Genomic DNA, 12798 nt, shown 5'->3' with positions numbered 1-12798 from the left:
TACACATTTCTCTGTATTTAGGACTCACGAGCAAACAACTCTGGGAACCACAGACAGAGTTAAAGTTCCCTAATGTGTGAATGGTGGACTTGCAGGCATCTCACCCATTAGAGGTTAATGCCCAGATGTTTAGAGGAAGAACAACTGACTTTCTTTTTCTTGGAATCTATAGGGTGTCTTTTTCCCCCCAGATCACTCAATACCATTGATCTTTCCCTAATGATTGTGTGTGTGTGTGTGTGTGTGTGTGTGTGTGTGTGTGTGTGTGTGTGTGTGTGTGTGTGTGTGTGTGTGTGTGTGTGTGTGTGCGTGCGTGCGTGTGTGCATGTGTGGGTGAGTGTGTTACTCGGAGACAGGGGGAACACATGATGTAGATTCTTTGTTTCCTGTCTAATTAGTGCAACCGCAAAGAGAAGAGTGCACTCTTTCCCCTCCCTAACCCTTATGGGACGCACACACACTAACACATGCAAACAAACGTGTTGGCAACTCTGTTAACACACACATGATCACACACACATTCTCCTCTTGGCTGCACCCAGCACATGAAACCTTACCCTATTCATAAATGCTCTGACTCTGTTTCTCCTCTTTTCTCTCCTGTGTCTGTCCAGCCTCCATAGTGACAGTCATACGTCTTGTCAATGATGCCGTGGATGATATTGAAAGTGAAGGTATGAAAGAATATCTTCTGTTATCTCCTCTGTGTGTGTGTGTGTGTGTCTCTGCTGGAGCCACAGTGTTTGTTCGCAGCACTAACACATAATGTACAGCATCCAGCCAAGCGTTTGCCATTCACTCTCTTTTCTTACTTAGAATAAAACATCCTGCTTAGATTCCTGATATTTCCTTTTGTCAGCTTCTGACACTGGATCTCTCTGTGTTTCATTTTCCCCCCTTTGGTTTCTGTGTTGTTTGTCTCAGTCTCTCTCTGACTTTCACTCTCTCTCTCCCTTTGTAGTGTCAAACATGGACAAAGAACAGCAGCGGAACAGCCCTGGTGAGTGAGATGCAAAGCAACTGAAAAACATCTTATTAACTCACCATCCCTTTGGCTCATTTCTCAAGCTGCGAATCCCAAAAAACCCAACCCTTTGTGTTCTTTACATTATTTCCTCTGAATACTTTAATCTTTCCCCATACAGCACATGTTTTTTTTTTTATTTGAATGTAAATGTAGCCTCGTTTTCTCGTTATAACCCAGCAGAACAAAACATTTACGTACGAGGCGTCTCATCGTTGTCACTTTTCATCCGTGAAAATGATTGAATGTATGAGCTGTGGCTGATTAACAATAATTCCAGAGCAGTCGTGCAAAGTCCTGGCTACAACTCAACAATAACTAAAATATCATTAGATTCTTATCCAGAAAGCCTGTTGGCTGCAAAACACAATTAGGCAGATATGAAATATCAATATTAGCACTGATTTAAAAAAGAACCGATATCAGTCAGGCTCCTCTGTCGTTTAATGAAATGTAATCAAAGGCCACAATGAGACAGATTGTCTGGTTAATGTTTTCTCCACGAGCGTATATCTGTATTCAGCTTTCTTATAAAACACCTCTCTATTATCCTGAGTGCTCTGTGTGTTTGTGTAGTTTTAAAGACTGTGACATCTTTTTCTATCTGTGAAGAGTCTCTGTCATCCAGGTCATGGTATTTTCAGGAGTTGTACACGTACGTAGGCAACTGGACTTCAAGAAACAAAAGTTAGTCCAGTCGTCTCTGTACATGTACAACTCTTGAAAGAGTGAGTGTTAATACTCAGAATCTCTCATGTAGTGTTCATAAATATATTAAATCGATATTATTAATATATTTCTTCAGTTTTTGGAGCCAGTAGCTTGAGAATCTTTTGAACAAAAGTAAATCAGCTACACTCACAAGTGTTCACTTTGTTTTTATAGCATCAAATAACTAATTTAAACCTAACTTACCTACATAAATATATACAGTTGAACAGTGTGGAGACATTTATTTAATGTGTAGTCTACCTTCACTTTTTGGTTTAGTCTATGTCCCATCTGCTAACATGGAGGAGGAGGTTGAGTACCTAAACTGCTGCCAGCAGCCAGAGAGCCATCCAGATGTTTCAAGCTTCATTTTCTAAACAGTTAACGTGTCTGATATAAAGTCAGCACTTCATCCTGTGCTGCTCATCTCGTTTCCAGACAGGTTGTGTTTAATTATTAAAACTGTTAATTAAGAATTAGGCCTCCATTCGAAACTCTAGTCTCTCGGCTTCTTCAGCCGATAAAGCTGCTAAAGATCTCATTTGAATATTTTTCAATCAATTGCTGTTTTTAATTACAAACAACTATTGAAGGCTAAACTGAAGTAAGTTTGACAAAGGGTGTGAAAGGATATAAACTATAAAACAATCAAATTCAAACCTCAAAATGAAATACTGCTTTATAATCCAATAGAAACATCAGGTGATGTTAATTTTTTAAAATGTATGAAAGCAATTCTCTCACCGCAGGTAAGAATTCAACTCGAGCAACACAACTACTGCAGATAAATAGTTAATGAGGCTCATCTGAATAATGCTGACACTTCAACAGCTCGGCCAACTTTGGTGTAGTGGTCCTCACTTCAAGCTCGGCGAAGCTTTCACCCCGGCCTTTCAGAGGGTCTCGGTGGATTTTAGGGCCACTTTGAACCGAGCTTGACATCCGCACAGAATAGTACAAGAGAAGGCAGCTTCAAACGCGCTCTTTCTTTCTCCCAGTAAATGGGGGCATCATTTACAGGCTTAACGAACTCGCGGCTCCTGCTTAAACAAATTCAACCATCCAATTCTATCCCAGGAAAATCCAACCCTGTGTCTTTATGTTGTCAGTTTGCGCCACGGTCTTCAAATCAATGTTAATTGGCTCGTAGTTACCGAGTCTGTTTGTTGTCAATTGCAGTGTAACTTACTAGGTCTGCCGAGCATTTCATTACTGACTCAGAGCAAAGCTGTGTTTATGCCCCTGTCACTGACAGCCCACTGGAGCACGAGGAGCTGCGTTTCAGACGGCGGAGAATTAAATGATGAATGAAATTTTTCATTCAGTCGTCTGGTTTCAAATAACCAATTGGATTTAGAGTATTTATGTTGGTGTAACACAAACATTATGTATAAGGACAATGAGAGCGGACATGCAAACCAAACACTACTGCAGATTCATGAAAAGAGAGGAATACAAAATACCAATTCATAAGGTTAATCATATTCGCTTTCAGTCGTCATTATTGCTGCTTGCATGCGATCACATTATGCACTTGTGTGCATGCGTACGTGCAGTGCATCCTATCGGGAGTTTAGTTTGTGTGTCTCCCCCCCCCCCCGTATCATCGAGTGTGTTCTCTTCCATGCCGTGATTCACCGCGGCTCCTCTGCATTCACTGGTTTCCACGAGGAGAGCATTTCATCATCAAAGGCTTCTTGTCCCATGAGATATTTGTTATGTTTCTCCACTTCACTGACAGCGAGTCGCCACCTGCAGAGCAAAGATGAGATTTGTGTAGAGTTCATCAAATAATACACTTTGGATTGTAAGAAAAAAAATATATTATATATTATACCTCCCTCAGCTCCTCCTCCCCCTCCCCCCCATTCCAGCCTCAACTATTCATTTGAAAATATTTCAACCACAAATGTGGATATTTCAGCAGCAGCCTGGCATGCAGCGGGAACTCCCACATGTTGTGTGGTTTGCTGCCAGTCTATTAGATACCCCTGTCAACACATTTGTCATGCATTATATACCAGGAGCCAGCGCTGCTAATGAAGGGTGCTCTCCATCCCACACAGAAGGTGACCCCTCTGGCTCCTCTCTCTTCATCAATATGATATATATATTCACGCGGCTCATATCCCAACCATGAATTATGCAAGTGGCATGCTGCACTTTGTAGGAAGTAGTGGACTAGTTCGGGGCGGCGGCATAGTAACAGTAAGGCTATGTCCACACTAACTCTGCTACAGAAACACCTGGGGCCTGCACAACAAAGGGAGTTCCACATACCCAGGATATCTTTCCGATATCCGGGTGAACTTCACCTAACAGGTTAACCTAGCTGGTTATCTAGTCGGTAAGTTAACCCAGGCTGTCCGACTCTAGATATGAGCGTGTGCACAGGAAAGGAGCGTTACTGCGTATGACCAATCACCGACATGGACAAGTGAACTGGCAGCGGAGACGCACAAACGAGGATCAAATTGTCATATTAGAAAAATAGGAGGAAACACAGTTACAGGAATGCAGGAATAACGGCTGCTAAATCATCTCTGGAAAAAAATATATGACGTGGCCACGACATAATAAATAACTTGGGGCCACGAGATGTGAATCTGTTCTTTCCTCCCAAAGGCCTGTGGAACTGAACTGAAGAAGCCTCTTGGATGAGAGATGAAACGTTTCACCTGATCACATGATGAAGCCTCTATAATGAGCTTTAGTTGGACACACTCTGTCTGCACCGACTCTGAGGACACACTGTGGTGGAAATGTTTGGCATTACTAGTCAATAAACACATATGGACCTATTTTCGGTAAAAAAAAAAAAGGGAGAGATTGAGATGTAGTGGGAGTGTTAGCAGCGGGGACCAGACATTGTTTTAAACTTCCCTTGTCCTTCCCTTTAAGGACAGTGCGCACCGCAGTCTCCGAGAGAGAGAGGGGAGGGAGGGATGGAGGCTGTCACAAGGTAAATCTGTCAACTATCTATCCCCGATTCCAAATAAATATTTACTTTCATAGGATAAACCAACTTAAAGAGAAGGATAAAAGTATAAAACTATGTCTGGTTATCCCGCCGCTAACACACCGACTGCATCGATATCAGTAAAGGGACGTAGTGCGACGCAGACAGTCCGTGTTGCTGTGAGAACTTTGCTCCTACGTGTCAGGTTGGTTGTGTTCGGCTCCAGCAGCTAACAAATGTTTATCATTCCCTCTGATGAGGATTTACATCTTTCATTAAGATACTTATTGAAGTAGGTGAAAGGATCTTGTGGGTCTCTGAAGACCTCTTGTCCTCCTCGGATACTCACTAACAATCCACACCAGCTCCACGGGATCCTCGAAGAACAGTGATGTAATGTTTCAAAGGTATTGATTGGTCAGTGGGCGGAGCTTTTATACGGGTCGATCTCCAACTTAACCTGCTCTGTTAGCCGTTCAGCACAAGTTACCGTGGTGATACAAAGTGAGCAAGCTTCTTAGGACCAGTAACCCTGAACTAAACCTGACGTTACCCCGATAAGTGTAAAACCTGCTTCGTAATACAGCCCCCCCGGTGTCCACACTACTCAGGAGTTTTAGAGCAGCTAAAACAGCGAAGTTTGGAAATGCTGCTTTCCTTTTATTTTCCGGAGCATTGTTTTTGCATTGAGATATTTGGAAATGATGATCTAGACACTCACAACTCCTTGCAGGCTTTTCAGACTTTTCAGTCACAACATAGCCTTTGCTGATTCGTCAGGGTTCAATCACGTGACCTCTTCCGGAAAACAACAACCGACATCAGCCTCGCTACAAGTGTAAAACCGCAAACTGGATAATCAATTACAAGCTTTTCGGTAACAGCTGTTGTGCAGTAAAATTCTGCATGGCCACAGAGCTCAGGCTTGTTATTATAGACGGGGATTAGAACTAATACAGAGACAAAACACGAGTGTTGACAAACGGTTTAGTTGAAAACACTGTTTTCCAACAATAATAAGTAGAATGGATGTAGCCTTAGAAAGCCAACCAATGATAAAGCTTGTTTATTAGGTGGCACCTCATGTGTGTATTTTACACCTACATAGTTTCAGGTGTTGTTGCTTTAGCAGGGAACTTGAATGTTGAGTGATGTGAGCCATCGTGAAGATCTTCACATCAGTCCCTCCCGTAACTGATGCATATTCACCGGTGTCACCTCGCTCCCCTTCTGCTGACAAGATGGCGATGATACTCTTGTCTCAGGAGTGAGGTGATTTATTGATGTGGCACCTTTTGCCGGCTGATCCTATTAGGTAGATAATCTCATTGTCACACACACTGTGCTGTCCAGAGAGGCTGTAACATAACTACGACGTTCAAGCGAGGTCTACTGTACACACATCCACGGATTTGGCAGCACTCATTTGTCCAGGGAATAAAGCCTCGTGCTCCTTACACGAGATGTAAACTCAGATTCCTCTCTTACTCCTCCTAACCTTTTCCATTAAAAACACACTATTTGTCACTGAAACTACTTCAAACTGGCTAAAATGATTTATCCTCTGTAACCGGCTTCATTTTCTTTTTCAGCGTATCTCTGGGAGTCCTCCAGCCACAAATCCAGCTGGCTGTCGCCATCACGTCTGCGTCCACCAGAGGTAGGATCCACCTACGACCTCAGTGATACCCAGCAGAACATCAGACGGGGGGGCAGCACGCGCTCCCTCCAGCTGGACTCCAGAGTCGTGGGCTTCAGCGAGGACAGGGGCCAAGAGCAGGGACAGGAGAGCGGGAGGAGGACCTTCCAGTGGGAGAGGAATCAGTCGGGTGAGTGGGAGAGGAAACGCATCCTGGACAGAGATGAAAAGAGGAGGCAGGACGGGGACGGACAGAACACGGGCAACAGGAGCAGAGACACGGGGGGGCAGCAGGACCACAGAGACGACAGCTGCGAAGGCGGCTCCTCGCCTGTTTATGAGGAGTACCGAGAGTGCAGCCACGACCCAGAGCAGAGGGAGGAATCAGAGAGCCTGTATGACACTCTCCCCCCGACCAGACGGGCCTACGCAGGATACCCATCGAGCCCCCCGGGCCTCAATCTGCACCCGGCTCAACTTCTGCCCCCCCTGAGGGCGTGGGATTTACAGACAGGGGAGTTGAGCGATTCGCAGGAGGAGAATCGTGCCGGACTCGACTCCGGCGGCCTGGCAGGTTCTGGGGACGAGCTGGAGAGATTACTGAACCTGGTGTCGCTCAGAGCCAGGAGAGCCACGCGGACGAACAGAGCGTCCACCGGATCTGAACCCTCGGCAAGCTGGGATGGATTCAAATGAGCACACTAGTACTGTTAAAAACAAAAAAAGATTTAATATTCCTTTATATATTCCAGTGGCATCAACCCCCAGTTCTGATTAAAGCTGACATTTATAATACTGCACCATTGATCTGCCACCTAAAAATAATTAAAAGAGAATATTACCATATATACTTTTATTATCCCACATTATTATCCTGCTGTAAGCAAACGCTAATCCACCAGCAATCCCCCCCGGCTCTTTTCTAAGCTGGAGGAAAAGAAGGGGGGAATATGTGCGTTCTCAGAACACCTCCACCTGTGAAGTATGAGAGTTAGACATTGGCTGAGAATCAATGCTATTACATTTATTATTTATAGAACCACTGGTGCTTGGCATTTATTAACAGTGAAATATGAACGGAGCCAGTGTGTCTGTGTTGTAGATGAAAACAGTGTTGTGTACTTTGTGTTACTGTGCATTTCGCACATTGTTCTGCTGGATCACACACACACACACATACACATGCAACCAAACATGGTGTAGTTATTAAATTAATAAGTATATAATAATTAAATGATTAAATAAGGACCCCCTGGTATCAGCTTGTGATAATCCTAATAGCATCTGTGAGGCTATGGCAAGGACGTGGGCGACTGGTTCTCTCCCAGCATGTCAATTTAAATAAGAAATGAATTAATTGCTTAATTGATGTGTGTGTCTGTGTGTGTGTGTGTGAGTGATCCAACAGAATAACGTGTTTGTCCTTTGGAGAGAATTGTTATAATGGTGAATATGTACGTGGTGTGTTGTTGCAGGTGAGCTTTATCTCAGCGGAGACTACATGAGATAAATAATCCCCCATAAAACATTTAATCCTATCAAGTCAGTCTCCTCACGCCTCTTATATGTTTTTCTTTCCCCACCGACTGGAATCTGGCAGATTCGTTTAGCCGAGCTTATAGTCATCGACGTCCCGGGAAGACACGAAGGCGTAGAGAGAAGAAGAAAAATGAAGAACGTCTTGTGGAATGTTAAGTGCATAAACTTCATTCTCAGTGGAAGAGGTGATGTTAGTTATAAATCATGTCAGATTATTTGAGGTGTTGTGATCGTGGCTTAGATTTCTTCAGCTCTATACGCTGTCAACAGTTGAGTAGATTTTCTGTGTAATCTTCTCTTAATGTCCTTTTTGTGTTTACCCCAGGAACAGATTTCATTTCTGCCCTGAATAGATGTTTTCAGATTATTGTGATTTCCTCCTTTTTACCTGTGTGTGTGTGTGTCTGAGTTTATCTCTGTCTTGACCCTGTAGGATTACATCATGCAGAATGTGCATCTGTACAAAGCGTGTCTGTGATTAGATCAAACTTCTGCTGTCTGCGCAGCCATCAGCCACACGTTTAAAAAAAAAAGAAAACCTTCCACAGCCTGGGTTTGTGTTTAAGTAAGACAACAAGCATGTCTGCAGAGAATCCAAATGAATGAAGCTTTAATTAACGAACGTTTCACGGCGTGTCAGCGAGTAAGGTGACATTTCTTAATCGCTTCATCTGCATCCTCAAAAGGTGGCCGGTCATTACTTCTTGATTGGTGACAAAAGGTTGAAGGCAGACGACGGTCGGTCAGCGTGCTCCACGTTTGCTCTCCACACTTACTCCGACTGCAACTAACGAGAAGACGCAGCGAGGAACCTTTGCGGTTCTTGATTATTTCCTCTGCCCCCCCACACCCCCCCCCCGTGGAGTTGACACAAACTTTGTCCTTGTTATAATCAAACCCTCCACATCTCAACAGAAAGCATTCCCATGGCAACCAGACAATCCCCTTATTGTTTTTCATTTTCTCTGACACATTCAACACATTTTGGCCAATTAAGGGGCACGGACGTGTACGTGTGTTTGTGTGTTTGTACCGTACGATGCCAGAATGCCACATGCAGAGCTATACGGTGGCGGAGAAGTCCATTAATTGCAAACACGAATGCAAAAAGACACACTTCTTGTGGTGCTCACGACATCGGAATTTGTGGGGACGAGTTGTGAGCTGTTGACATTTTCTGGAATGATGGAGGTCATCAAGCTAATATGTTGTCATTCAAGTTATGTCGCCTAAACTTTACAACCCCTCTGCAGAAAATGAAAAATTATATTCACCAGTCTCATCTTTGCAGCCTGTGGTTACATCTGCGTTATGTTCTGCAGTGCGGCGTCAACGTTGCCGTCGCTAACTGTTCTCAGTGTGATAAAAACTTTTTGTTCACAGCCTGAAGGGAAAATCTGGTCAGGCCAGTCGCCACTTAAAATGTAATGCTTGTGTATTGGAGGTGTTGAGGTGCAGGTGTTCTGTCACACCTCAATTCGACAAGCATCTATATTTAAGGGGCGACTTTTGTGTCGAGGTTTTCACCAACGACGACTCACTTGACTCATACATCCATGACAGTCTGTTCCATTGTCAACATCCATAGTCGCTCGCTTCTGTTGTGGGTGCGTTTCTGTTGTGTGGCTTTTGCATTTGTGTTTTCTGTTTATTCCCGAGTGCGAGACGTCTCCGCCACTGTAGAGAGCAGAGTTGACACAAGAACAAGCACTCGCCCACTCCTTAACTTATAATATGTGAGTGTGGTGCAGGCATGGACTGAGATAAGTCGGGTTTCAGTGGTAGCATGTACAGTGGTAGTGTCTTAGTCAAGAAAAATTACCTTCAGCTTATTTATAAATGTCAAGAACGTGTCGGTCCGATTTAAAATGACTATTTGTAAAGTGTGGGTTTTCTGATACCCCACCAGTCGCAGCAGGAGCTGAATTTCCAGGACACTTTGTCAGAGTAAGTGTTACATCGTTCGAACAGCAGATATCATTTTTGAGCGAAACACTTCATGTATGTTTCAGTGCACGCCAGTTTGTGTCAGTGCAAAAGATGGAAATAGCTCATAGTCAAATGTCGGGCCGGCTTGTTCCAGTTCTGTTCTCTCTCTCTCTGCAGGAACCATGAACCATAAACTACTCAGAACAGGTACAGGGGCACGTCTCGAATCTCTTTAGTTTTTCCGCATCCAAGGGAAGAAAAAAAAAATGCACTTAAGAAATTGACGAAACTTGTCACTGCGGGAAGGAGACATCTGCCAACTTCTATTGCTAAACTTTACGGTCTAAAAATAATCAGCTTGTTTTTGCTCCGCGGTGTGATCACGACTCCTGATTTAATGTTGGGTCTGTTGCGTCTCCCTGTCACAACAAGGCAACACGGAGAATACGATTTCTATCAATTAGCATAATGTGCGAAAGACGTCTCCAGTGATGGCAGCCAGAGGTCTGGAAAAGGAGCAGGTGGCATGTCAGCTTCCTCTAGGTCTACCCATTCATTTATGTGGTTTTAATGTGTGTGTGTGTGGTGATCCTGCCGTCAGTTTAGGTGCTCAGAGGGAGGAAAAGAGGAGTCATTACCCACAGGACATGCTCCCTCACTGACGAAACCTTACATAACATTACTTCTGCCTGCAGCCATACATTTCCCTATCACCGAGAAGAAAATGCAAAGAGCTCACCACAGGTAGAAACAACATCCTGCTGTCTGGACAGAGGAGGGGGGAGAGCAATTTATTCATCCAGATTCATAGCTTATTAAATTATTCTGACAAGGATTATGTAACGTGTCCCAATAACTTCTAATAAGTTGGCACAGTCATTTTTACGGCCATCAGGCTTGTTTAAAGAATTCTGAGCATGCTGGCTGTCCCGGCGACAGACACAGGGTCAAAGCAAAGGCAAAATGAGGGCGTGCGAGGGAAAGGAGACAGAAAGAGAGAGGGGGGGGGGGGGAACAAAGTGACTGTTGTGTTTATTCATCATGCATCAGAGGAGCCTGATGAGGACCTGCCAGTCCCTTTAGCTCTGCTGGCTTTTCATTGGACCATCTGGCATTTACACCATAGAGTAAGCTAAGCCACTTAAAACCTCTTTCTGCTGCCTCACCCCTGTTGTTTTTTTTGTTTTTTTTTCAACCAGCCCTCCGTCTTCTTTCTTTCTGCTCCATTTTTCACAATATCTTTTTTTCCTCCAGATCTGGCTGTGTGGACGTGGTGCTGATGGGAAAGGGATGGACAGAAGGATGAAGGGATGTTACATAAAAGGAGGCGGGGAATGGAGGCATGAAAGATGAGAGGAGAAGTAGGAAAAGTGAGAGAGGGAGTGAGAAAGAGAGAGAGAGAGATTACCATTCCCTCGGTTCCTTCGTATTGAGGGGTGGCTGTGTGGGTTATTATGAATCCACGCTGTTCTCAGTAACACCAGGATTACACACAAGCCAGACCTAATCTATGTGTCTAACATCTGCCTCGGATGACACACACACACACACACACACACAGCCACATAACGTGCATGTAAACATGATCATAATGGTTACCGATGCAGTCAGTGTCTCGAGTAATTTGATCACATGAATTATTCAGGGATACTTTTAGGGGCATAATCAGAAGCAAATGCCTCCGCTGCTAAAACGAAGCTATACGGAGTGATGGAGGGGGAGGGGGGGGGGGGGCAAATTGAGCGGGAAGGGGTCACGTCCATGTATGACGTTATGAATTCACATCAGAAAGCTGCCCCGAGCGGAGGAAGCTGTGTATACCAACCCTCCACCCATCACCCATCACCCACCCCCTGCAGCGTCCACAGATTATTACTAAAGCAATCCTCTGACATATGCCTGCAAAACTGCAACGTGTGAGACGGGGACGTCAGCCGCCCACACTCTGGGCTTCATTGGAGTTTTTCTTACACAATAAAAGTGCATAAATGTCATTGGATTATGTCGCATTAACGTGACATTATTGTATTTTTTTTAGGATTCGAAGGATACTGCATAAAACGCAGTGAGCACATTTACATTGATAACAATATTCCGATTGACCCCATAAAGAAGAAGACATTATTTTTGATTATGGTGTTTACAGGAGTTGCGAATAGAATATTGTATTTATATTCCCGTTAACGTGTTTCAGAGCCGCCTGAAATGAATCAAAGAGAATTATTTCATTATCCACACATATTTCTTGTGAGAATAACGAGTCTGTAGCTGCAGAAATCATAGTAGTCGTATGAGACTGAAAGAAATGAAATCTCTGGTGAATATTGCACAGGTTTCAAGCGACAGTGTTGTTGAAGGATGAACTTTGAAGAGGAAGACCGTCCGTTTTCCACCTTGGAGTTCGAACCTGGAGAAGACCTGGATGGGGTCGAACAGCCCTCGTCATGTTGCTGCGGCTTAATTTGACTCAACACGGGAAACCCTCACCCGGCCCGGACACGGAAAGGATTGACAGATTGATAGCTTGTGCATCTTTTTAACACCCAGGGCACGTGTCGCCAAGCAGTTGGTAACTGACGTATATGTTAATGACTCAAAATGCTGTGAGAACTCCAACAGGACGTAATAATGCGAAAAAAGGTGTTTTCATAATGTGACTAAGGTCAGAATTCTCCACATATCTTACTCTGAATTCTGCTTATTCTGAGCATGATCAGGTTAAGGTAAACAGAAAATGCCTTGATAATGTCTTCAAAGGGTTAATATCAGAATATCTGTGTCCATGTAAACGTATGAGAGATAAAAAGAACCGAGTCCCGTTATCTAGTATGTGTTTATCTCAGTCTTGGTCTGAGCTCTGATGGGCTGATTTGACAGGGGCTGTCCGTGTAACTGCTGCTGGTCTTTTATTACAACGCTCCCCGCTTTGTTCTGATCTCAGTAATAAAATGCCGCCTTTCACGGAGGTGAGAGACAGAATGATGGATCAGAATGTGG

General features: G+C 44.0%; 1 protein-coding gene across 1 annotated transcript in view; it reads left to right on the top strand.

The window, feature by feature from the left end:
- Positions 1–7581, top strand: part of LOC117773988 (protocadherin Fat 3) — a 67129-nt gene extending 59548 nt beyond the window's left edge. The window contains 3 exon segments of the mRNA XM_034605966.1: positions 615–674; positions 962–1000; positions 6287–7581. Of these exon segments, the coding sequence (XP_034461857.1) occupies positions 615–674; positions 962–1000; positions 6287–7029 (842 nt within the window). The 3' untranslated portion in view covers positions 7030–7581.
- The last annotated feature ends 5217 nt before the right edge of the window (positions 7582–12798 follow it).

Source organism: Hippoglossus hippoglossus, chromosome 14 (assembly GCF_009819705.1).
Source record: "Hippoglossus hippoglossus isolate fHipHip1 chromosome 14, fHipHip1.pri, whole genome shotgun sequence".
Lineage (NCBI taxonomy): Eukaryota > Metazoa > Chordata > Actinopteri > Pleuronectiformes > Pleuronectidae > Hippoglossus > Hippoglossus hippoglossus.
This window is presented reverse-complemented; position numbering and strand designations above follow the sequence as displayed.